We start from the raw sequence: 25,501 nt of genomic DNA on the forward strand, positions 1-25,501 counted from the left end.
TTTGCTATATTGAGTCTACAATCCATTAAAACATCCAGATCTTTTTTTCAGAAAAAATGATATGTAGTCATGCTTCCCCGCCTAATACTTGTGAAAATGAATTCTTTAATATCAAAGTGTAAGACTTTATATTTGTCCCTACTAAATTTTATCTTTTGATTTAATCCAATGTTATGATTTACTCAGTATCTTATTAGAACCTGTCACCCACCCAGTGTGTTTGCTATCCTTCCTAGCTAGCTTTGTGTCACCCCATACATTTGATAGGTACACTATCAATGTCTTTATCCAAAGTAATATTAAAATTTTAAATAGCACAGGACCAAGCACAAATCACTGAGGTACTCCATTGGACATCTCCTGCCAAGTGGATGTTGAACAATTAATAAGTCTGCGTTGAGTCCATCCATTCAATCAGTCCAAAACTCATTTAATTATGTTATCCTTTAGTCCACATCTCTTTATCTTTTCCACTAAAAAAGTATGAGTTACTTTACCAAATGCTTTGCAAAAATCTGAGGACACTTCCTAGCACTCCAATGACCTACCAGTTTATTAACTCTGCCAACAAAGAAATAAGTTTTGTCTGTTGCAACCTATTCTTTTTTTTATTATTATTAATTTTTTTTTGCAGGGCAATGGGAGTTAAGTGACTTGCCCAAGGTCACACAGCTAGTAAGTGTCAAGTGTCTGAGGCCAGATTTGAACTCAGGAACTCCTGAATCCAGGGCCGGTGCTTTATTCACTGCGCCACCTAGCCGCCCCCACAACCTATTCTTGATGAAGCCCTGCTGATTCTTTGTAATCACCACTTCCTTTTCTAGACATTCACCAGTCATCTCCTTAATGATCCATTTTAGAATTTTCCCAGAAATCAAAGTCAGGCTCATTTGCCTATGGTTCAAAGATGTTGTTTCCTTCCCCCCAACCTTTTGGGGAGGGGGTTGAAAATCAGGATATCTGTCCTACTCAAGACTTCTCGTATCTCAGCCATTATTTACCATCTTTTGTAAGAAATCACTGACAGTGTCTTAGAAATTACATCTGTCAATCTGTTAGTACTTATCTTGAATATCAACTTTTCATGTTAGCCATTATTGTTTTACTATTTCCAATGAAAAGGTCCTTCTCCTTCACAGAGATATCAGAAAAAGAAAAAAAACCAAGAAAGAAAGAAAATGAGCAGCAAATAAGACTTAGAAGTAATCTGCATAGAGATAAGAGCTGAACCTATATGAAAGTTAAAGAGATCCTTACACTTAGAGCAGAGGAAAGTTAATGATCCTACAAAGGAGATCAAGATAGTTAAGAGAAGTACAATAGAATGACATCATGAAAAGGCAGGGAAGAAAGTATATCCAGATTGAGGCAGTGGTCAACAGTGTCAAATATCACAGAGACAACAAGAAGTAGGGGGTGGGGGATAGAGAGAAAGAGAAAGAGATAGAGACAGAGACAGACAGGAGTAACCTTGGTGCTTCAGCCTATCGGCAAGGATCAAAGCCAGTATGTGAGGGGTTGAGAATCGAATAGGTTCATAGAAATCTTTCCATATTTCTCTTAAATTCTGATATTCAATGTTTCTTACCAGGCAATAATTTTCCATTACATTCATGTACCATAATTTGTTTAGTGATTCCTTAATTGAAGGATATTTGTTTTGTTTCCAATTCTTTAGTACCACAAAAAGGGCTACTATGACTATTTTGCAGTATATAAGGTTATAACTTTTTAACTTGGACCACTTTGTGGTATGACAGTGCAAACTCGATCAAAAGATACAGACATCTTCAGTTGCTTTTTCACAAAATTCCAAATCATTTCCCAGAATTTTTGAACCACTTAATCAACAGTATATCAATTTGGAAGCTAGGTGGTCTAGTGAATAGAGAGCTACCTCCCTGGATTGTTGTGAGAACAAAATGAGATCATATTTAGAAGTGCTTTGCAAACCTTAAAGTGCTATACAAATGACAGCTATTATTAACATGATTGTCTTCTTGCAGCCTTTCCTAAATCAATTAATTATTTCCATTTTTTGTCATCTCTGCCAATTTGCTATATATGAGATTTCAGAACCGTTTTAATTTGCATTTCTCTTATTATTGATTTGGATCAAACCTTCATATAGTTGCTAATATTCTACAATTCCTTTAAGAACTTTTATTCATATTCCACATGGGATAACTTATATGAACTGATACAGAAGGGAGTAAGAAGAACAAGGAAGGGGCAGCTAGGTGGCGCAGTGGATAGAGCACCAGCCCTGGATTCAGGAGTACCTGAGTTCAAATGTGGCCTCAAGACACTTAACACTTACTAGCTGTGTGACCCTGGGCAAGTCACTTAACTCCAATTGCCTCACACAAAAAAAAAAAAGAACAAGGAAAACAATATATATGGCTACCCAGTGTAAATGGAAAAAACAATGGGCTGAAAGGGATCAGTATAAATGGAAAGAACAATAGACTGAAACTGAACATTGTATAGTTAAAATGTTCCAGCTTGGCTCCATTGAAGAAATCAGAAAATTCATCTCCTTTCACTGAAGTGGTGGGGGACCATGGGCATGGGAATATTGCACATGCTGTCAGGCACAGTCTATGGGTTACCGGGCTTTGCTGAACTTCATTTTAATTTGAATCTGCTACAATTAAAGGCTTGCTCTATAAAAGAAGGGGGAGGGATATAATGGGAAATAAATGTGATATAAAAGCAAAAGTCATCAATAAAGAAAAGAAAAAGGTGAGTGGAAAGTCATAAAATAATGACAGGAAATATTGACAGCCTTTTCTATGAAATTAGCTGTGAAAAGGAGGAAAGATTTAAAAAATCAGGTTAATTGGTTAATTAGAAGTGACGATTCACAATACAAAAGGATGTTTGGCTTTATATAAGATTCACAGTAGAGTTCTTTTAAAAGAAAAAGCTTTCCTAGTACACTTAACATGATTTATCTTTTTATTAGCACCTCCCTAATATAAATCAAGGTACTTCCAAATGGGAAAGTATGCTAGTCTGGAAAATTGAATTCTCTCTTAAAATGAGATATTATGTTTTACCTTAGCTCTATAAGTATGAAGATTGTTGCTTTTTAATAAAAAAGGCTGGGAAATTATTTTTAAATCTTTAAATTTTTCATAAAAAGGAATAAGATTTGTGAAGAGAGCATTCAAGAAAAATTTTAACATAATTTCAAAAGGAAAATAGTGCTAATTAATAATAACACATTCATTACCTATTGATAGATTGAGAAAAGGGAATGTAAAAGGTCTGAACTATATCTGAATGACTAATCCAATTTTTAAAAATATAGATTATAGATAAAATTCTATGTAGTTTCTAGGTCATAATTTAACCCTTAGGATTTAAACAAATTTATGTAAAAGTAAATCCATTTCATCTACTTTGTTTAAAATGTCTATTAATTCCCTTTTGATGCAATGGATATATTTCCTCTAGATACAGCTTATTATGGAAATCATATGGTGACTGCTTAATTTGATTTGTCTTCTCTTTAATTAACAATATGGCTGTTACTTTTATTTATAATTCTTTTACTGAATAATCTCAACAATAGTAAAATGAATTCATAATGAAAAACAATTTTAAAACTCATAACTGTTTCAAAACAACCTTTTATAGTCTAAGAATCTGGACATCCACATAACAGTCAAAAATACCCAAAAAGTAAAATGCTTCTTATGACACCATTAAATATGAAAAATTGGGAGGGAGAGTGATTCTTCTAGTCTTTTAAAATGTGAAAGAGCAACATATTTTTTTTTATAAAATTTAACAGGTCAAACTTCCAAAATAGGAAATAATGAAATATGTTATCAACACCACATGTAATTCTAGAATTCAAACAACAGGCTATTTCAAATTACTCTCACTTCTAAACTAAATGAATGGTTGAATATAGTTTTAATCAATAGAAATATGTTATGCTCCTGAACACAATGATTAGTTCCTAAGCTTCAACAATAAACAAAATAACTACCCCACCTTTCAACTGAGATGTCTTCTTTATAGATTACCTCTCACTTTCTAGTTTCTGAAGGGAAAGGGAAAGGGAAAGGTGTTGATATTTTCTGTAGGCTCTTCATTGAATTGAAATAAAAACTTTTATGCATACTTTATCCAAGGGTCTCTAAGCATTCCCTTAGGTTTACAGGATATTGTGTGTGTGTGTGTGTGTGTGTGTATGTATTCAACAGTAGAATAAGCAATCTGCTATAATGGAGTTAATTGAAAAATATTTTTCTCAGAGCTTTACCTTTCTAATAGAAAATACGAAATAAATTAATCAGTCACTGATAAACTAATGGAATTCTTTCATTTTCTATACTGTTTAAGCATTTTGCATTCTTATTCAATTTTAAATCTTTAAAATACTTTAAAAACAACAATACTACATTTATGCCTTATAAGATCCTTGTGAAATAGGTATTAACTCCATTTTACACAGGAAATTGAAGCAGAGGTCCACATAAATTTCAAAGACACAAAACTCATATCATCTCCTACACCAACCCCCTAACACCACATTCCCTCAGATACCACAACGATTTATCTTGCTATTGCAAAAACAGTTACTTATGTATCCCAGTAACAATTGACAATGACTATCTATACTTAACTCAGTTTAATCAAAAGTGTTCATAATAAACTTAATCTACAGGCAGGCACACACACACACACACACACACACAAAAGCTCAGAAGGAGCTGAATTCACACTTTATTTTGGTACTCTTTTCTTTACTATTCAGAGATATATAGAATTGTTTCTCACAATGATTAAGATATCAATGATAATTACTAAATTGTTTCTTGGATTTTTGAAAAGTTATTTCATCTTTTAAGGACATCCTTTAAATGTTCATATCTCATAAGTGTATCTTTAACTATGAACAGATAGAAGAAAAATTAGAAAATTCTACATAATAACAGAGAATGATTACAACCAAAGTAAAAATTTAAATAAGTATGGAATAACCAATACAGCACTACAATCCTTTCTTAAATCTCCCTTTCTTTCAAAAATTAGAATTCCAAGGAAGACTTAAATTATTAGCCACCGTGAACATTCAATTATTGAAAATTAAACAAAGTTCTGAAAATGGAAAGCAAAAAATTAAGCAAAGTTCTGAAAAATACCAAATTTTTCCTTTATAGCATTCTGAGAAATTTACATTGTAGGTGTTTTAATCACACAATGTTGGAAATCACTGTCTTCCTCCCCCCCAGCGAAAAAATACATTTGTATCTTAATTCAGAGACCGCATACTCGTTAAACAATGACTCAATCTTGTTAAACACTATGCTATTAACAATTAGAAACGTAATATACAAGTATGTTTAAGACAATTAGATGTTTTAAAGAAACAATTATTGACGCCAATGAAAACTCGTATGCCATCTCACCAAAGGGAGCATTAAAATACAACTCACAACGCAAATCTTGGCAACTGAATTAAGCTCAATCGCATCAAATACAATGCGTTATATAGGAAGGAATGTGTGAATTGGTTAAAGGACAAGACGAATTTGTTTGGCTCGGTATCGTTTTCAAGCCCTGCTGTTGGCAAAGCAGCAAGTGTAAGAGTCGTGAGATTCCTGAAGACAGGGGGCATTTTGCACCATGAATGGGGGAGAAGGATATAGAATAATAAGAAAGGAGCACTTAATTCTTCTTAGCTGAATTATTTGTCTAGGTGGGGCAATGAGAGAGTTTTCCCAAGGAAGGGAGCTTCTGCCCCTCTTAAACCTTCACCAGAACCCCATTTACAGATACAAGGTGATAGAGACGACAGTAGCAACAGCTAAGGCTGTTACACTACAACCACTACCGCCACTTCTCCTCCCCCTCAAATGAAGGGGATAAAGGCAATGAGCAAAGCAGTTAGACACAAACACGATCACACACACACACACACACACACACACACACGCTTGCTTTTTTAAGGAACTCACAATCAAATGAGGAACGAGGACCCCTAAACTGGAGCTTTCGCCAAAAGCTTGACAGCCGATGAGAAATGTCCGAGGAGAAAGAGAAGAAGCAATGACACCTCAGGTGGGACCCGCACCCGCGCTCTCCCAACCTTCCTCCAGCCTCCACAGGGCGATTCCAGCAACCAACCACAAGACAGGCACAAACGCCTAGTTAGCTCGTTTGCAGCCAGCTGCGCAGGGGTGGGCGGCGTGGGGGAAAGGAACCCGAAGGAATGGGGGGGATAGCTACAGGGGGATAGGCAACGGGGCGGAGGGAGGGCGCTACAGCACTGAGCCATCCAGTTTTTCCGGGGGCGTGGAAGGATAAGCAACACATACACATACAAACACACAGAGACACGCAAGCTCACCGTAAAACCGGGGGGCGGGGGGGCTCTCGCCTTACACCTCCATCATGCCTGCTGATGCCGCTTGCTGTTCCTTCTGCAGCCGATTCCTCCGAAGGCCCTGAGTAGTGTCGGGCTCAGGGTGGGGGGTGGGGGGTAGCCCTTTGGATTCCGGTTCCAAGCGACCCAGCCGGATCCGACCCAGCCCACCCCCTCCCTTCGCTTAACCTGCACCAGCTCTAGCTCCGGCTCTTTCAGGGCTAACCGGGTGCAAGAAGCACCAGCGAACAGCACCGCGAGCCTCCCCCCTCCCCCCACCCCGCCCCCTAACTAGAGCGCGCGGAGCTCCACAAACGGAAGAGAGAAAAGGGAGCGTGAAATAGGGGGGATAACAACACTCCCTCTCCTACCCCACTCCAAGTTCCTTTTCCTAACCTCCCACTAGAGGGGTTACCCCCCCGGTGGGGGCTCGAGGGAAATAACCCTCCATTTCCTCCCTTGGCTCCGGTACCCAGGTGTATCCTTTGAGGATGCTGGAAACCCAGCCCCCAACACACCCCAATAGCATGTAAGCCTTGCTTCCCCACCCCCTTTTCCAGAGACTGCGTGGTATAACCCAATCCAGGGTTTGGGGGAGGGGGCCAGAAAGAACTGAGGATGGGCTAGGGAATAAGGTAAGGCAATAGCCAATTGAATGAAACCAGCCACAGAGGGGCGGTGTCAAAAATTCTCCAAGAAAGACTACATCTCCCGTGGTGCTTGGCTCACCCAACGCCGCGTTGCGAAATGGTACTTAGCTCGCTTGTCGGAACTCGTAGTCTTTTAATTAATCCGGTAAGGTCCTGGAAGGTATAAAAAAACCCGCAAGGTTTCTCCCCCTTCCTCCCCCCCCACCCCGCTCATTAAGTGATTAAACTGAAGACGCTCGTATTTTATTAATAGATCGAAGGTTAAATAACCTGTAATATAAAACTCCTGGAAGTGGTTTAGATTCGGACTTCGAGGAGGTTCGAAGGAGACCAAAGGTTTTTAGGACCTTTCCGATCTCGGCTCTTTCTTCCGCCAAGGCCTTAGCTTCCCCGGGAGAGTCGGAGCTGCAGTCATGTCGGCTGCCATCGCCGCTCTGGCGGCTTCCTACGGCTCGGGCTCGGGGTCCGATTCCGACTCCGACAACGAGAGCGGCCGCTGCTCCCTGCCCGCCGCCGACTCTCTTATCCACCTATCGAAAGCGCCTTCGGCCAAGCTCTCTCTGGTGGGGACCGTGGACGCGGCGCCGGAGGTGGCAGTTAAGGTGAGTATTTTCTCGGCTCTGAGGGGCGAGTCTGGAGGGTTCGGGTCTGGAGGCGGGAATCGTCCGCTTAGCCCGATGTCCCCGGGTGCGGAGGGGTAAGGGTGAGAGGGGCAGCCTCGGGGCGACTTAATGGAGCACTAAAGTGTGTGTTTGCGCCGTGTCTTCTCTTTGAATGTGAGCCCCTTGAGGACCGGGATGGAGCCCCTAGCCTTGGCTGATGCGCCCAGCGCTTAGCCCCGGGCCTAGGTCCGAGTCAGCGCCTAATCTGATCTTGGTGACCGACCGACTCTGCTCCTTCGGCAGCAGAGAGGGAGGCTCCTGGTCTTCCATGCCACTAGATTAAGGAACAGCCCCCCCCCCCCCACACCGAGGCTCTCGTGTCCTGAGCCCCTCCCGCCCCCGGCCTCAGACCCAGACCCCCTTGGCTGCCGAGGCATTTCTCCTAAAGCTCGAGTCTGATCCACCGTGTCTCCTGAAGCAAATGCAAACTGCCCTCTCCAGCATTTAAAGCCTTCTTTTGCGTTGCCTTCCCCCCGCCCCCCCCCAATGAATTCTACATTTTCCTTTCTTCCTTTCTCCATCCTCCTCTCCTCCCCTCCCTCGCTTTCCCCTCTTCTTCCTCCCTGCTTCCTCCCTCTTCATTCTTTTCCCCCCTCTTCCCTTATCTTTCTTACTCCCTCTCCATCTCTCTTCCCCTTGTCCATTCCCCCCTTCCCCCCTCTCTTCTCTCCATCCTCTCTCCTTTCCCCCTTCTCTTCCGCTCTCCTTCCTTTTCACCTCTCTTTCTCTCCCCCCTCTCTCCTCCTCACTCTTCTCTCCTTTTTTTTCCTCCTCTCTCTCTTCCTCTCTTCCTTTTCTGCCCCATCTCCTTCCCTTCTCTTCCCCTCCCTCCCTTCTCTTCCCCTCCCTCTCTTCTCTTCCCCTCCCTCCCTTCTCTTCCCCTCCCTCTCTTCTCTTCCCCTCCCTCCTTTCTTTTCCCCTCCCTCTCTTCTCTTCCCCTCCCTCTCTTCTCTTCCCCTCCCTCTCTTCTCTTCCCCTTCCTCCCTTCTCTTCCCCTTCCTCCCTTCTCTTCCCTTCCGTCTCTTTTCCCCTCCTGTTCTCTCTTTCTCCCCTCCCTTCTTCCCTTCTTCGATCTCTTTCCCCCTTTCCCCTCTCATCTGTCCCCATTCTAGGGAGATTTGCTAAGGCTGTTGTTTCCCTTACTTGAAATGCAACCCTCTTCTGACCTCGGCCTCCTAGAATTTGGTTTCCTTCAGAGTTCCTCTCCTCTTACATAAGGCCTTTACTGATTTGATTTCCCCCTTCCTCCCCCAACCAGCTGCTGGTGTCTTCACTCCAAAATTGACTTAGTTTTATTTTGTGTGTGCATTGTCTACTCAATTAGAAGGTAAGTTCTTCGATGGCCATTGGGCTTTCTTTTCTGTCTTTGAGCCCCTAGCATTTGTTGATTTATTGACATCTTCAGAATTCCTCAATATCTTCCTCTAAATTGGGGACTGGAGGCTTCATTTGCAGGTCTTCCTCCACAGACTTCCTAAGAATAATTGGTTGAGTCCTGTGTTGAGTTGTGAGGAGAGAAAGTAAAAGTCTTGGTGTTTAAAGAGGGCATAAAACAGGCAACCTTAGTATTAAGGCAGAAATAAAAGTAGTGAAAAGAATTGTTTGATTCCAAAACCCTTTATTCACTTTAGCCAACTACTTGTTATTTTTTTTGTTTGTTTGTTTTCTTAGTGAGGCAGTCGGGGTTAAGTGACTTGCCCAGGGTCACACAGCTAGCAAGTGTTAGGTGTCTGAGGTCAGATCTGAACTCAGGTCCTCCTAACTCCAGGGCCGGTGCTCTATCCACTGCACCACCTAGCTGCCCCTAGCCAACTCCTTGTTACTTACTATGTGTCTGATGTGGTGCTGGGCACTCAGGATATAAAGACAGAGGAAATAGCTCCTGCCCTTTGGGAGTTTACCTACCATGCAAGACAAACTACTGGTCAGCAATAGGAAAAGTGGTGCCAGGCTCTGAGGGACAAAAAGGTCAATGACATTCCCATAATGCTTTCAAGTTTGCAAAGTCCTTTACACTTTGCCTCATTTGCTCCTTAGAGCCCTATAAAGTAAATAGGTTCTACTATTGTCCTCATTTCACAAAGTGGAAACTAAGGCTAAGAAAGATGAAGTAACTTGCTTAGGGGGTCCCACAACTTTGTGGAGGGTCTTTTAGGAGGGTCTTCTCTGGATCAGCCATTTCATCAGCTTTCGTGAGGTGTCATAACTCCACACTACTTGCTTGTCTGCTGTGGATAACCCTCTTCTCTCTTTCCAACTGCATACCTCTGGCCTAATCCTAGAGTGATTCCAACTTGGGGCCAATTCAGTGATTGGCAAAGTCCCTGTCTAGAACTTCATGGGATGAGAAGACTTACCTGTACTGACTCAACCTCCCGCCTGGCCCACCCTCATAATCCCAGAGGAAGATGACAACCTGTAATCTCATTCATAAATGATTGGCACACTAATACCCTTGCTGTTGAACAATGTACATTGCCCTGTCCCCCACTATTGCTCCCTTGTTCTCATTCCCATCATATTCCACTGAAGATCTAACCATCCCCTCTGCTGTGTTCCCTGGAAGGCCAAATCCATAGCTAATACCTTTGTTTTCATTGCACACCTTTCCCCTCTCACTCCTTCCATCTTTTGGAACTCACCGAGATCCAGCTCCTTCCTGATGATACTGCATTCCTAGCCAGCCTTGCCAGCACTGCTTGCTCTTTTACTCATATTCCTGTAGTGGGGACACGGAAATACTTCTTGCAGTCATCGACACCTTTAGGCTCTTTTCTTCTTTCTTTACCACCATCTTCTTTGGTGATATCTGTCATATGCACCCCCTTCTCTCCTCTTGACATTGTCACCACTGCAGTGCAGGCCCTCATCATCTCATCCTTGGACTATTGCAGTAACCTGCTGCTAGGTCTGCCTGTCACAAGTCTCTTCCCACTCCAGTCCAATAAATTCCAATGGCTTCCAGGATCAAATACAAAATACTGTTTGGCATTCAAAGTCCTTCATAATCCAGCCCCCTCCGACCTTTCCTGTCTTCTTACACTTTACTACTCTCCATTTTCTCTAAGAACCAGTGACAGTGGCCACCTTGCTATTCCTCAAACAGAATAATTTTTAGTGAATTAAACTAGAAGGAAACAGGGACATTTTAATTAAAGGGATTTGCAGTTTGTCAGTGCTTCATTTCAACAAACCTTTAGTGAGGATCTGCTATGTGCAGATAGTTTGCTGCTTCTTAAGTCTAATTTCTCTTTCCTTTTCCTCCTTTTCCTTAATACAGATGTTTCATGACTAGCTATGATATCACATTACAGATTTGACTCATAATGTAATTGAAATGGGAGAGAAGGAAAGAAGAAAATAAGTTTAAAAAGAATGTATGTCTGAGGTAAAGATTTTCCGAGGTGGAATTGACTGATGATGTTGGTTTAAGTGGTGCCCCATGCCAAAGAGCAGACCCTTAACTAGCCATGACTCAGGTTGCCCTGAGAGGGAGAATAATACACCATAGCAAACCTCACTGGGATGCTCTAGAGAAAAGCATTTTTTAACCCTCAAAGGTCTATGGAAATGTAAGTTGGGTCAATACAAGTTGATGGGAATATACAACTCAGCCAGATATTTATGTACAGTATGTTTACAAGTCAGGTATTCATAACCTGAGTCACATTAGACTATTTTGCCTTATTGTGTACCACATCTGAATTCTGTGTTTCATTCATGAGGAAATGAGAAAGAAAATAGCTGAATTGTATATCTGTATGTATTTTGTAACATTTTAGACAAAGGTTCTTAACCTGGGAGCAGACTTGTTTTTTTTTTTAATTTTGATAGCTGTTTCAACATAATTGGTTTCCTCTGTGATCATACCTATTTTGTTTTCTGTATTTAAAAATCAATCACTAGGGGGCAGCTAGATGGCGCAGTGGTTAAAGCGCTGGCCCTGGATTCAGGAGTACCTGAGTTCAAATCCAGCCTCAGACACTTAACACTTACTAGCTGTGTGACCCTGGGCAAGTCACTTAACCCCCACTGCCCCACCAAAAAAAAAAAAATCAATCACTAAACATTTATTAAGTACCTGCCATGTGCCAGGCACATTATCCTAAGCAGGGTTCCATAGGCTTCAACAAATTTCCAAAGGAATCTGACACAAAAGAAGGTTAGGAGTTCCAATTTTATTTGTGTGGGGTTTTTTTGGTTTTTTGGTTTTTTTAGTGAGGCAATTGGGGTTAAGTGACTTGCCCAGGGTCACACAGCTAGTAAGTGTTAAGCGTCTGAGGCTGGATTTGAACTCAGGTCCTCCTGACTCCAGGGCCGGTGCTCTATCCACCGCGCCACCTAGCTGCCCCAGGAGTTCCTATTTTAAACATAGAATTCTAGAATATAAAATGATCTTTTTTTTTATTGATAAGAAAAGTGAGGCCCAGAGACTTAATATAGCTTAAAGGTGAAAATGCTGGAAGTATAATTTAGGTCTCCTGGCTCTTATTTAATGCCCCTTTTACTATATCCCACTCCTCTCTTTGTCCATCATAAAGCAATGGTTTAAAACAGTGTGTGTGCTCTCGATCAAGAGTGCTTACAAGTGGGGCAGCTAGGTGGTGAAGTGGATAGAGCATGGGCCCTGGATTCAGGAGTACTTGAGTTCAAATCCAGCCTCAGACACTTAACACTTACTAGCTTGTGTGACCCTGGGTAAGTCACTTAACCCCAATTGCCTCCCTTTAAAAAAAAAAAGTGCTTACAAGCTAGGTGTTGGAGTAGATAGACCTATCTCAAGACACTTACTAGCTTTATGACCCTAGGCAAGTCACTTAGCCTCTGTTTCTCAATTTCCTCATGTAAATGGTTGTTTGAAGATCAAAATGAGATGATATTTGCAAAGCATTTTGTGTACCTTAAACTGCTATTTAAATGAGCTATTATTATCAGGTATTATTCTCAGAATTATGTTTGTAAAAGCATAAAATATATACTATTCCAAAGGGAACCAATTATATTGATGTAAAGTTGTATTTTTTTCCCATCCAAATTCATGGACCCCCTGAAGTCTATCTGTGAACCCCAGGTTACGAATTTTCCCTGTCGTGTTCTGTGATAGAGTTGGCAAGTAATACCATTAGTTCAAAAACCATTTTTTTAAAGTATGGTTAGGAACCAACCACAATTGTTACAAAAATCATAAATGAACAGAAGAGTAGATGCCATATTTGCCCTGATTGAACTTTGCCATTGTTTAACTGTTAAAGATGGCAACTCCAGAGATCCTACCAAGAGGAGGGTGCAGGAGGAAGAGGAAGAGAGGAAACAGGAAGTTCACCCATGACAGGAGAAAGCTCAGATGCACTGCTTCCCAAACCTGAGGCCAGAGTGGAGGATGCACTGATGTCAAAGTCAAGGTGCCAGCACCCATACAGGATCCTACACCTGTACAGGATGAAGGAATGTTCAGTCAGTGAGCTTGCTGCCATTGTAGGATGTGAAGTTTGCAACCTCCAATGGAAATTGGAACTTCTCTCCATCATTGAAGCCAACATTGGTAGCGTAACCAACTCAGTCTTTAAAATAGAGTGCACTAACCAAACTATCCAAAGCTGTGGGAAAGTTCCATAAAGAAGAAACAGTCCACAACACATTTGAAGCCGCCTAAAACAACTTGACACAAGACTTGCACTGATTAAACAAGATACAACCTCAGTGTCCAAAACACTTGATGCAATCACACATTGGGGTTGCTCCCCCGGACTCCAACTTGTCACAAAAGTATGGTTAATCTTAAGTATATACAAGACGAGTTGTTTATGAACTCCTAATGGTTCTAACTTGGATGATAGAGGGCATTTAATACTACTACTACTACCAACAACAACTAACATCTACATAGCACTTACTATGTACCAGGTGCTAAGTGCTTTACAATTATTTCCTTTGATCCTCACGACAACCCTGGGAGGTAGATGCTTTATTATCTGCATTTTATAGATGAGGAGACTGAAGCAGCAAAGGTTAAGTGACTTGCCCTGGGTCACACAGCTAGTAAATTTCTGAGGCTTACTTAAAATTGTAAAATTATCACTTGTTGTTTTTCCAGATATATCTGGTCAAAGGAGAAAAACACCAATCCTTTTTGAACTTTGTTATGTTTTTATCTAGCAAAACTACTATTGTATCGCAGCAGTTAAAAATAGCAAGCCATGTAGTTAAAGGGGCTACAAGCTAATTGTGAAACAGTACTACAAGGCATGAAGTAGTCAAAGCAGAGGTTCTGTAAGTGTAGAGTGGGACCCTGGGGGGGGGGGTCCCTGAAATTCTTTCAGGGGTTCTGCAAAGTCAAAACGTTTCATAATAATACTAAGATGTTTTAATTTCTAATGTGGTAAATATCAATAGATATAACTCACACAAAAGCTCTTTGGGGGCCTCAATAATTTTAAGTGTTTCAAGGAGTCCTGAGATCAAAAAGTTTGAGAACCACTGAATTAGAGAATAGTACAATCACTACACCAAATAGTACATGATTACTAAAGTGTATGAAATTCTCCAGGAGAGATTAATGTGGACTGGAGTAGTCCTAGAAGGAATGAGTAACATTTGAAGAAGTGGAAAAGGATTTGAAATTAAGAGATCACAAATGAAGATAGTGGAAGTGGAAATGTATATCATGTATGAGAAGGGCAAAAAAACACAGCTAAGATGTTTCAGTAGAATGGTAGTGATAGAAACCAGATGTCAAGGAGTTAAGGAGAGAATAGAATGTGAGCGAGCTGAACCAGTAAGGGTAAACTACCTTTTTAGAAAGTTTAATGAAAAAAGTTCAGTGAAAAAAGAAAAATAGGAAAGTCATAGGGGAGCAACAACCTTGCTCTTCATATTTTTGAAGAGTAGGGGAAAGCCAGTGAGGGAGAGGCTAAAGAAAGAATGCATATGTGGGAACAAAGTTTATCTGAAGTCCAGAGGGGCAGTGGATTAACTTTAGAGAAGAGAACCCAGAAATAGACTACCCCCCCAAGATTGGAGGGAATGAAGAGAGACAGATAAGGAGGTTAGCATGGCATTTCTTTTTATTGTTATTGGTTATGAGAATGGGGAGGATAAAATAGCCTAGAGAATAATGAGAATATCTAGAATAATTTTTGTGGGAAGTGTACTAAATAAGAGATAATAGATGTTGGAGGGGATGTGGGAAAACCAAGACCCTAGTGCATTGTTGGTAGAGTTGTGAACTGATCGGACCATTCTGGAGAACAATTTGGAACTGCCCACAGGGCTATCAAACTCTGCATACCCTTTGATCCAACAATACCACTGCTAGGCCTATATCCCAAGACATCCAAAAAAGAGGGTAAGGACCTATTTGTACAAAAATATTTCTAGCAGATCTTTTTGTGGTGGCTAAGAATTGGAAATCAAAGGGATGCCCATCAATTGGGGAATGGCTAAATAAACTGTGGTATGTGATTGCAATGAATATTATTGTGCTATAAGAAATGGCAAGCAGTTTAGTTTCAGAAAAACCTGGAAAGACTTACGTGAACTGATATATGGTGAAGTGAGCAGAACCAGGAGAACATTGTACACAGTGATAGTAATATTGTTTGATGAAGAATTGTGAATGACTAAGCTGTTCTCAGCAATACAATGATTCAAGACAATCTGAAAGGACTAATGATGAAGTATTAAGGAAAGAACTGATATTAGTTGAATACAGGCTGAATCACACTATGTTTTTACTTTCGTTTTTCTTCTTTTATTTGAGTTTTGTACAAAATGACTAATATAGAAATGTTTGACATAAGTGCACATGTATAACCTATATCTTATTGCTACTATCTCAGGGAGTGGGAAGGGAGGGATAAAATTTGGAACTCAACTTTTAAAATGTAAAACAAATTTTTTCAAAATCAAATGCCACTTTAACACTTGTCCTGAGCCATTGGTTTCTAACCTGTAAGCTATGGAACACCTCTGAAGGGGAAGAGTTATCGATATATGCACAGAATATTACCATTTTGATCTTTTTTTTTTCAACATTATGTATAACTCGGCAAGCAAATATACCTGTTGTTGACAGAATATATGCTTTTGGAGTGTATTATCTGATGAAAATAAAACATGTTACTAAAAAAACCAACAAGAGATAAATATGATTTTTTTCATTATCAAATGCCAGGTTCGAATTACATGGCATGACTTAGAATGGAGTATAGGTCTGCTCTGTTGCTTGACTTGCATTCATGCTTATTGAGCATCTATGATATGTACAAGAAGCATTGTGCTAGATGCTCTAGGGGAGATAAAAAGAATAAGCTATATTCTCTGCCCTCACTGAGCTCAACCAAGTAGTTGTCTGGTAAGGGAATTAAGACGTGTACGTAAATGACTATAATTCAGGCTAGCACATGACAGTTCTCTAGAGGAGACAATATTTAAGCTGGTGGATGTCCAGGAAGTTGGGTAGAAGTGTAGAGGGCAGGAGCATTCTGGTGAAGGGAACAGTGAGAACAAAGGCACCAAAGCAAGTTTCACTTTGGCTGGCGGAGAGGTTACCTAGACAGGTAATAGTAGGAAGTAAAGTTAGAAAGCTGTGTTGGCGAGAAATTGTGGACCTAATCAGTACTAATTTTTGAGCAGTATTTCTAAAAACATGTCTAAAACATGGTTGGAATTAAAAGTATACAATAGGGGTGATCCTAGACTGGATTTAGGTTACTAGACAGAAAAACAGACAAAAACAGATTTTAGAATTTAGAATAACTTCATAATATGCTACTAGAAAAGAAGATGCTATTTTATGTTTTTGTGTATTGTATGTTTTGTCTAATGACCTTCATATTTGGTCAGAATCATCAAGCCTTAAGTTTCTGTGTACTTTATGATAGGAAAATAGGGAAGAGTTTGTCAGAAGGAAATAGGGTGTTTGAGGTATGCTCATCTACATTTAAAACAATTTTATTTTGGTAAGGAATAAACTTGTACAATGTCTTTTACACCCCAAATAGTTTCCCCACAACAAAACATTCCTCTGCCTTTTTTATTACTCTAAGATCTGAAATATCAGAAACATTTCCCTTAATGTAGATTTGGATTAAATGATCCCATGGCACTTGTTCTCAGAATTAACCACAGTCAACTCAACACCTGGGGACCTATTATTTCATTTATAGGTTATTTAGTCATTCTTACCCTCCCTGCATTCCAGCTCTTTCGGTGTCATTTACCAAAGTTGAGGAAAGAAATCAAGGTTACTTAACAACCACTTTTTAAAAAACCCAACTAATTTCTTGAAAGAATACTACTGAATTGAGAAATAATTTAGCACGGTCCCCATTGATTTATCTGTTCTTCATAATAGGAATAGCAGCTGCATATTGACTCCATCTTTCAGCCTTCCTTTAGATTTTATTCATTTCTTTTCCATCTAACTATCTCATTTTACAGATGGGGAAATTAAAGCCCCAAAAAGGGTATTTTTAAAAAATTCAACACAGACTTCCTTTCAAGAAACTATTTCCCTGAGGATTCTTAAGTATTTACTTTACTGAGTGGTAAAAAAAAAAAAAAGGCATTCTATTTAGGTATGCTTACAATGATTGTTAAAATGATTTTTTAAATTAAATGAAAATGAATGAAAAAGTAATTTTTATGCCACATCTTATAAATCTGGCATTCTAGGCCAGTAAAAAGACAGAGCTGCAAGATAGAGTGCTATGTGGGAGAAACAGCAAGAAATCAGTGCTGTTGGATTGTAAAAAATATGGAGGTGAATAAAGTGTCAAAAGACTTGGAAGGTAGGAACTGGTCAGGTTCTGAAGAGCTTAACAAGCCAAACACAGGGGTTTATATTTGATCCTAGAGGTATTAGAAAGCCACTGGAGTTTATTGAATACCTGGGGAACATCTTCAGGCCTGTACTTCAGGAAAATCACTTTGGTAACTGAGTAGAAAATGGACTGTACTGGGGAGAGAGTTGAAGGACACTAACCAGAAAGCTATTGTAGTAGCTCAAACCTGAAATGATGTAGCTGCTGTATAAGTAGAAAAAAGGATTCGTGGTGAAAGCTGTTGTGAAAGTAGAAACTACAAGAATTGGGAGCAGGTTGGTAGGGGGCAGGAAGGTAAGAGGGAGTGAGGAATTAAGGATGATACCTAGTTTGAGGAACTTGGTTGACCAGGAGGATGGGTGGTAATATCCTTTCATAGTAATTGGGAAGTTGGGAAGAGGGGAGGGTTTGGAGGTAAAGGTAATACATTGCCTTTTGGATGTATTAAGTTTAAGAGGTTTAGGAGACATGCAATTCAAGATGTCTATCCAGTAGGCAGTTGGTCAGCATATGAAGTCTTCTCTTCAGTTCTAGGTACCGCAGTTTAGGAAGGCCTCTGATCAGCTAAAGAGTGCCTAGAGGAGGGGCAACTAGAATAGTGACTGACTCTTGAATCATACAAGGATCAAGGATCAATTGGAGGACCTGGGATATTTTGCCTGGAGAAGTGAAGGAAGGAACCATGCATTTATTAAGTGTGTAGAGTGAGTCAGGTACTGTGCTAAGCATCTGGGCTACAAATAACCTTTAAAAAATAAAAATATAAAAGAGTGCCTGCCCTCAAGGAGATTACATTCTAAATGGAGGAAAGAGGTGAAGGGGGTGGGGAAGAAGCTGAAAAAGGAGGAAGTTTTGGTAGGGAGGGAAGTATTCCTAGATGGGGGTGGGGGCAGTGAGAATTGATGGCCAGACTTTGTGGGCAACATAGTTTTTATAAATGGTGGTCTAGAAATGAGGTAGAAGCATGGATTTTGGTAAGATAAAGAAAGTCTTTCAGAACCCTGAGTGCTTCCAGGGTCAGATTCCCTGGGGCTAAAGGCATGAGAAAGAGGGTGGTGGTCAGGATAGAGTCAGCAAAGGTTGCTTTAAAACTATCTTTTACTTTTTTAATCAGGGTTTTAGCAGGTTAGAAAAGGATTCATTTATCTTAGCCAGTTTCAATCTTTATGTGACTAGCAAATCAGGAGGTGTAGGTACAGTATTTTATAATGTAATATGACATAATATATGGATTTGCGATTGGAGGCACTAGGGAGGTAGCTATTTCTAGAAGTTGTTTGAGAGATGTAGTTATTATGCTTAGAATGTTTTAGCAGCTGCTTTCTTTGGGTCAGTATCTATTGGTGCCCTGTGTCAGGTTCTCTCCGTTGGCTTCAGCCAAAGAGGAAAGTTGAGAACTTCACCCACACAACCTATTAATAATGAGAACATACCTGATAAAGTTGTGAAGAGCAGAGGTGTGAAATTCTCTTCCTCATGAATGTCATAAGAAAATTCCCAAAAGCTGACTTGTCCCTTCTCTTAACTCATCAGGTATTTACAATCTATCACACATTTTCAAAGTTTTTTACATATTTCCTTACTCTAGTTTTTTTTTCTTCTCACGCATGTGTTAACAAAATATGTATATGCCTTATCTATCTAAGCAAGTTAGTGACGCCAGGAAGACAGAAACTCTGCCTGATTCTTTCTCCCTTGTTACATAAAAATATTTGTTCATTTAAGGGGGTCTAATTGCATCAGTTTGGAAGTGGAAAATTAGATGGTTTGAGGGTTTGATTTTTTTTTTTTGGCTGAACTGACTTGAAATCCCTAATAGGAAAAGTCAAAGTATATTAAATTAGTTTAAAATCACAGGCAGTGTTAACTTGTATGGATGGTCTATACTTACTAAGAAAAAATAGATTTCTCTTGAAAGAGGAAAAAACATGCCAGATTTTGTCAGCCATTTTAACCTACAAAAACTATTACATTTATTTTTTATTAATCATAGAACACTGGAAATTTTAGTCATAATTTACAAAGTAGCTGTGATAATACTAAAACTGAAGAAAAGATTGTGTGAATTTATTTTAATTTTTTTAAATTGTGAGTTTAACAAACATTGCAAATATGAATTTTCCATATAGAAAGAACAGGAAAAGGGTTGTATAAAAAACCCCATTAATCTTTGTTACATACATATTTCTTTATGCGTGTATATGCATGTATATACATACATATATGCATACTTATATCCATATATATTTACATAAACTTTAATATGATGGTACCAACATTGCCCTTACTTTTGAGTATTCTTCTAAACTTTTGTATATACGTATATGTATATGTATATATATACACATATGTGATGTGCACACATACATATCTTACAAATGTTAATGTTGCATTAATGCTCTTTTTAAAATTACTGTTGTACCCACCCAGTAGATATGAATTTAAAACCACTGCTTATACAAGTGAAAGTAATATAGTAGTTGCCAGATATTTAAAGTTGATGTGTTTGTTTTGTTTTAGGAAGATGTGGAGACTGGAGTGCACCTTGATCCTGCCATTAAGGAAGTCCAGTACAATCCTTCCTATGAAACCATGTTTGCTCCTGAGGTAAGAATAAAGTCTATTTGAAGGTGTTGGTTTCAGATTCTGTGTCTGAAAAAGTCTAAAAAGACTTCTTTCTTCACATTTAAGTGATTTGTTTGAAGATATTTGAAAGTTTGCCAATGCAAGCCTGATTAAATTTTTTCCCCAGCATATACCTATATTTAAATGGATGGGTTATGATCTTCATTGGTGGAAGGAATGCTTACATTCCTGAGATCACAGATCCATAGACTTATTAAACAAGCATATTTAAGTACTTGGGAAACTTTGATCAAAGAAAAAAGAAACAGAATAAGGTGGACTAATTTTCTTTCCATAAGAGAAGAAAATATCTTTGCCTTTAGGGAAATTCCCTTTGTATCTATTGCAAAATTAAATGTCTAAAGTAGGTGCTTTAATGATCACTTTCTTTTCACCCATTTCTTCCCTGCCCCATAACCTCTTATCTGTTCTCTTGGGGAACTCTGCATTGCCGGTTCCAAAAAGGTAGCATTTGTGTTATCTTCCCTTCTCAGTGTTCTGCCTGGCAAGCTATAGTTCCCTTGTAACTCCAGTGTATGGGATATTTTCACATGCTATGGCAGTACGCAGACCACTAGAATTCCCCAAATCAGCACTGATTTACGAGGGTCAGAATTCATTCAGTCATAGCTTTGGAGCTCTGGTTTACCTTTAGAGGTCATCTGGTCCAAACCTTTCACTTTTCAGATAAAGAAACTGAGTCCAATATAGATGAAAGGGCTTACCTAAAGTCTTAGTAGTGGCAAGTAACAGGCATCAAATCCCAATTCTCTTGACTCCAGATCCAGTATTTTTTTACATTGCACCACACTACAGTTGCTTTAGCTTTTAGGCAAATCTTTGTCACCCTTCAAGACAAAGTAGTGCCATGTATATTTGCCCTATTGCTCACTTTAGTGATTATAAAGCCGTATTGCATAAATTGCTATCCATGGGCTACTAGGCTGACTCAGTTCATCACCCTGAGGTACTGGGACCAAATGTGCAAATCAAGCAAATGAAAACAAAGAACCTCCAATAGTAACTATGATTTACATTAGCACTGCATGGGAATACTACTGCTAAGCCAGGGGCTTTAGCAGAGAAGAAAGGAGAAAAAGAGAAAAATGTGATTGATTTCTGGGGCTGATATTCCTTTTATGAACTTTCCCTCTGTAATCCTCAGCTTCCTCATTAGTAAAATGATGGGGTTAGATGAAATGATCTCTTTTAGATTAAAAATTCCTTGATTTCAATGAGCATAAAATAGTCTGTGTATTTAAACATCACTACCTAGTCTTTTAGTATTTATCTAGCTTTACTTTTAAAATTATCTTAATTATTAATGGTGGGACAGCTAGATGGTACAGTGGATAGAGCACTGGCCCTGGAGTCAGGAGTACCTGAGTTCAAATCTGGCCTCATACACTTAACACTTACTAGCTGTGTGACCCTGGGCAAGTCACTTAACCCCAATTGCCTCACTTAAAAAAATTTTAAAAATTAAAAAAAAATTATTAATGGTGAGTAAATCGTATGGGTTCCCAAGTTATACTTTGTATAAATACATGACTTTTAGACATGGGCTTTGTTAAGGTTATCTCCTCAATAATGATGTTGAATGATGAAGAAAGGATTTATAGTTCTGATATACTCTGATGATCTTTAGATTGAATTTTTTATTAACTATTTAGGTATATGTAGTATTACGGTAGGCACAATACAGATTAAACTAAACTGACCTGATTACTATTCTGAGGGGGCCAAAAAATGATGTAACATATGAGTAAGCATAAGAAGATGCATCAAAGCAGGAGGAATACCATTTAGAAAAGTTCGTGTAGAAAAAATCCCAGGACAGTCGACACTGAAAGCTGAAAGAGATCTTCCAAATAATCTATTCCCATCCCACTTTATACAGATCTAAAAATTGAGTTTTTACCTTAAAATATCTTTGATTTGAGGAAAGGAGACTGTTTGGATTGAAACAAGGAAGACATTTTAGCTAGGGAGAATACTGCAAGAGAAAACAGGAAGAATTTATTAGAATCTCTATCTCCTTCATATTCCTACTGCTATCATCCTCGTTAAGGTCCCTGAACTTATACCTGGACAATTGTAATAGTTTCTTCATTGGTTTACCTGCCTGCAAGTCTTTTCCCACATTTCCTCCTTCACATTCCTGCCAGAAGAATTTTCCTATTGTAGGGGTCCAGTGGCATTTCTCCTTTTCTCTGTGTCTTCTCCATTGCATATGGAGAGTAAAAATCCAGACTCCTTAACCTGACATTCAGAGGTCCACAATCAGACTCCAATATACCTTTCCTTAGTTTACAGTATTCTTCTTCATGTCATCTAGAGTTCAGGGGTCAGCACACTGTGGCCCTCAGTTTGGCCCTCTCAAAACAATTCTTAGCTTGGCACTGTGACAGCCCTTTTTTGCTGATCCCAGCCTATGTAAATTAAATAATTTGCTATTTCCTATCTCATCCTACTTTTTCCTGCTTCTAGCCTTTAACACATGCTATCCTCCATGCCTGAAATGTTTCCACCCCTACCTTCTAAAATCAATCTCTTCAAGGCCAAGCTTAAATCATTAACTTTTTTTGTGTGTGTGTGTGTGTGTGTGTGTGTGTGTGTGTGTGTGTGTGTTTTGTGGGGCAGTGAGGGTTAAGTGACTTGCCCAAGGTCACACAGCTAGTAAGTATCAAGTGTCTGAGGTCAGATTTGAACTCAGGTCCTCTTGAATCCAGGGCTGGTGCTTTATCCGCTGCTCCACCTAGCTGCCCCCACCATTAACTCTTCCATGAAGTTCTTCCTGATTTTCCCACATCACCAGCATCTATAAATCATCTCTCCCTTTTAAGATCTCTCCTACCACTCTATCTATGCCTTTTCCATACATTTGTTACTTTACATTGTGATTTTGTGTACATCCTATCATTTTCCCCTGAATATATTTACAAATTCCTAGACAACAGAATGTATGCCTATATTTTATTTTATCTCTAGTACCTAATGCAATGCATTGCATGTGTTTTTGAGGTACAAAGTAGGTTTGTTTAAGTAGAGCAAAGTACTTTGAAGCTATAGGTGAGGACTGTTATCATGTTGGTGATAAAACAATTAAATTTCATTTTCCATCTTTCATTATTAAATAGACATAGATCTACTTCATTTAATTTTCCTGAGCACTAGAGAGAGTAAATATAGTTAAAATTTGTGATATAAGAAAGAATAGAAATAGTGTTTTCAGCAATGCTGTTATGTGGGTGCACAGAGAACTCTTTTTCATACTATGGGAAGGCACCATGTTATTATTCTGTCATTTCTCAAATCCCTTCAGCTTGCCAAACCATAGGTTCCTTTGTATGTCCTGGAGCAGTTTAGTAGACACATTGGGGAAAGATTTTCAATGTGATTTACAATGCCATTTTCTTTTTTCTTTTTGTTGTTTTTTTTGCAAGGCAGTGAGAGTTAAATGACTTGCCCAGGGCCACATAGCTACTAAGTGTCAAGTGTCTGAGGCCAGATTTGAGCTCAGGTCCTTCTGAATCCAAGGCCGGCACTTTATCCACTTCCATTGTCATTTTCAAACTGAAGTGCACCTCTAAAATTCATTAAGGAATTGAGAAAACAAGAAAGATGATTTTATTTTCATTTCATTTAAAGTACATCACTGAAATAGTTCATTTATGAATGCTGTTTTGTTTTAGGTTATGTTAAGTGTTACCGATAACTGAAACATGGAATTCTAATAGCAACAGTTGTTATAAAAGCTTCCACTCCATTCCTGCCTTGAGATAATAAAAGGAAAAGTGCTTTCTCAAAAGCATTACTTTTTATGTCAGATAACACAGGGGAATTAGTTCAAAACAAAACATAGTTACATGGGTATCCATCCGTTACTGTTTTATTTCATTTAGTTATTTTAGAAACTAGTTTTTTGCTTTTTAAAAATTTTTCATCTGATGGTTGTAATTTTTTTTAAGAGTGGAGGGAAGTATTATAAAGGGCAATGAAAATCTCCAACTCTGTTTTTGAAGGGAGCAGTATGGAAAAAAGACTAGAAAGGTGTGTAAAATCCAGCTGGTGGAGGACCTTAGATAATATGCTGAGGGTTTGATATTTTATCCTGGACGCAGCAGGGAGCCACTGAATGTTTTTGAGCATTACTTTAGGGAAGAATATTTTGGCTTCTGTGTGGAGAATACACTGGAGAGGTGTTAAAATAGAAGCTGGGAGACCATTAGGAAGCTATTAAAAAATTGATGAAAGACTTAAGTAGGATGATATGCATGTGAATGGAACAAAGGTAACCAGTGCAAGAGATGTTGTGAGACTAGGATCAACCAGACTTGGCAAATGATTAGACATGGATGGTGAAGTAGAAGGAAAAGTCAAAGATAAATAGAGTTTTAAACCTGAGTAACTGGAAAAATGGTATGCTAAATGGAGGGAACTTCAGTGACTGACAGATTGGTGGGCACTGAAAAGGGGATCAAGGTGAGATAATCAGTTCTGTTTGGAATGTGTTAAGTTTCAATTGCCTATGAGACATCCATTTGGAGGCATTTAACAGCATGGTTAAGTACATCAGAGTTCCTGGGAAAAGTCCCAGGATGAAGGAAGCTATGGGAGAAACACATACTAAGGAGATAGGGAAGAGTTGCTCTAATAAAAGAAACTGCAGAATAGTCAAACAAGAATAAAATCAAAGGAGAACAGTATCACAGCACCCAGGAAAGAAGGGGTATTTGGGAGGAGGGGATGGTCAGCAGTGTTAATATTTCAGAAAAGTCAAGGAGGATGAGTGAGAAAGGCCACTGACATTCATTGGTAACCTTGGAAAGAGCAATTTCAGTCTAAATTCAGTGAAACTGTATGAATTGTATAGATTTAAGAAGTGAGTAGATCTTGAGAAAATGGAAGCAAAACATAAATGATTCTTTCTTCAAGTTTGGCAATGAATGGAAGGAAAAAGATCGGACCATAGTTTGAAGGAATGCCAGAATCAAATAAAGATTTTGTTTGTTTTTTATTTTTGAGGATGGGGTAGACTTAAATATGTTTCTAGGAAATGGGGAAGCCAGTAGATAAGGCAAATTTGAACATGAGAGAGATAGAATGAGAGAATAATATGATAAGCTTCTAGAGGACATAGGAGGAGATAAGGGCACAAATAGGCGTTTCCCTTGATGTGGAAAAGGGACATCACCTTTCTCAGACACTGGAAAGATGAAGGAGAGTGTGAATGAGTGAGGATGTAGAGATGTGGAGCAAGAGAGATATTGGAAGTTAGGATCAATTGCTTAGGTTTTCTTAGTAAAGCAGGAGACAAGCTCATTTGCTTACAAAAAAGGGATCAGAGGTGGA

At 39.1% G+C, this 25,501-nt stretch overlaps 2 protein-coding genes across 6 annotated transcripts in view; one reads left to right on the top strand and one right to left on the bottom strand.

Moving 5' to 3' along the window:
- WASF1 (WASP family member 1) overlaps window positions 1–6,963 on the bottom strand; it is a 125,995-nt gene extending 119,032 nt beyond the window's left edge. For 2 of the 5 annotated variants that reach the window (XM_044000509.1, XM_044000511.1), the window contains exon 1: window positions 6,371–6,963. The gene's annotated coding sequence lies outside the window, so the exon portion shown is untranslated. Of the gene's footprint in view, window positions 1–5,978; window positions 6,248–6,370 lie in introns of those variants that run through there. The other 3 variants (XM_044000508.1, XM_044000512.1, XM_044000513.1) reach the window with 2 other exon arrangements.
- Window positions 6,964–7,206: 243 nt separating this feature from the next.
- Window positions 7,207–25,501, top strand: part of CDC40 (cell division cycle 40) — a 52,967-nt gene continuing 34,672 nt past the window's right edge. Inside the window, exons 1-2 of the mRNA XM_044000507.1 lie at window positions 7,207–7,637; window positions 20,042–20,128. Coding sequence (XP_043856442.1) covers window positions 7,449–7,637; window positions 20,042–20,128 — 276 coding nt within the window. The 5' untranslated portion in view covers window positions 7,207–7,448. The remainder of the gene's footprint in view (window positions 7,638–20,041; window positions 20,129–25,501) is intronic.

Source organism: Dromiciops gliroides, chromosome 4, assembly GCF_019393635.1.
Source record: "Dromiciops gliroides isolate mDroGli1 chromosome 4, mDroGli1.pri, whole genome shotgun sequence".
Classification (NCBI taxonomy): Eukaryota; Metazoa; Chordata; class Mammalia; order Microbiotheria; family Microbiotheriidae; genus Dromiciops; species Dromiciops gliroides.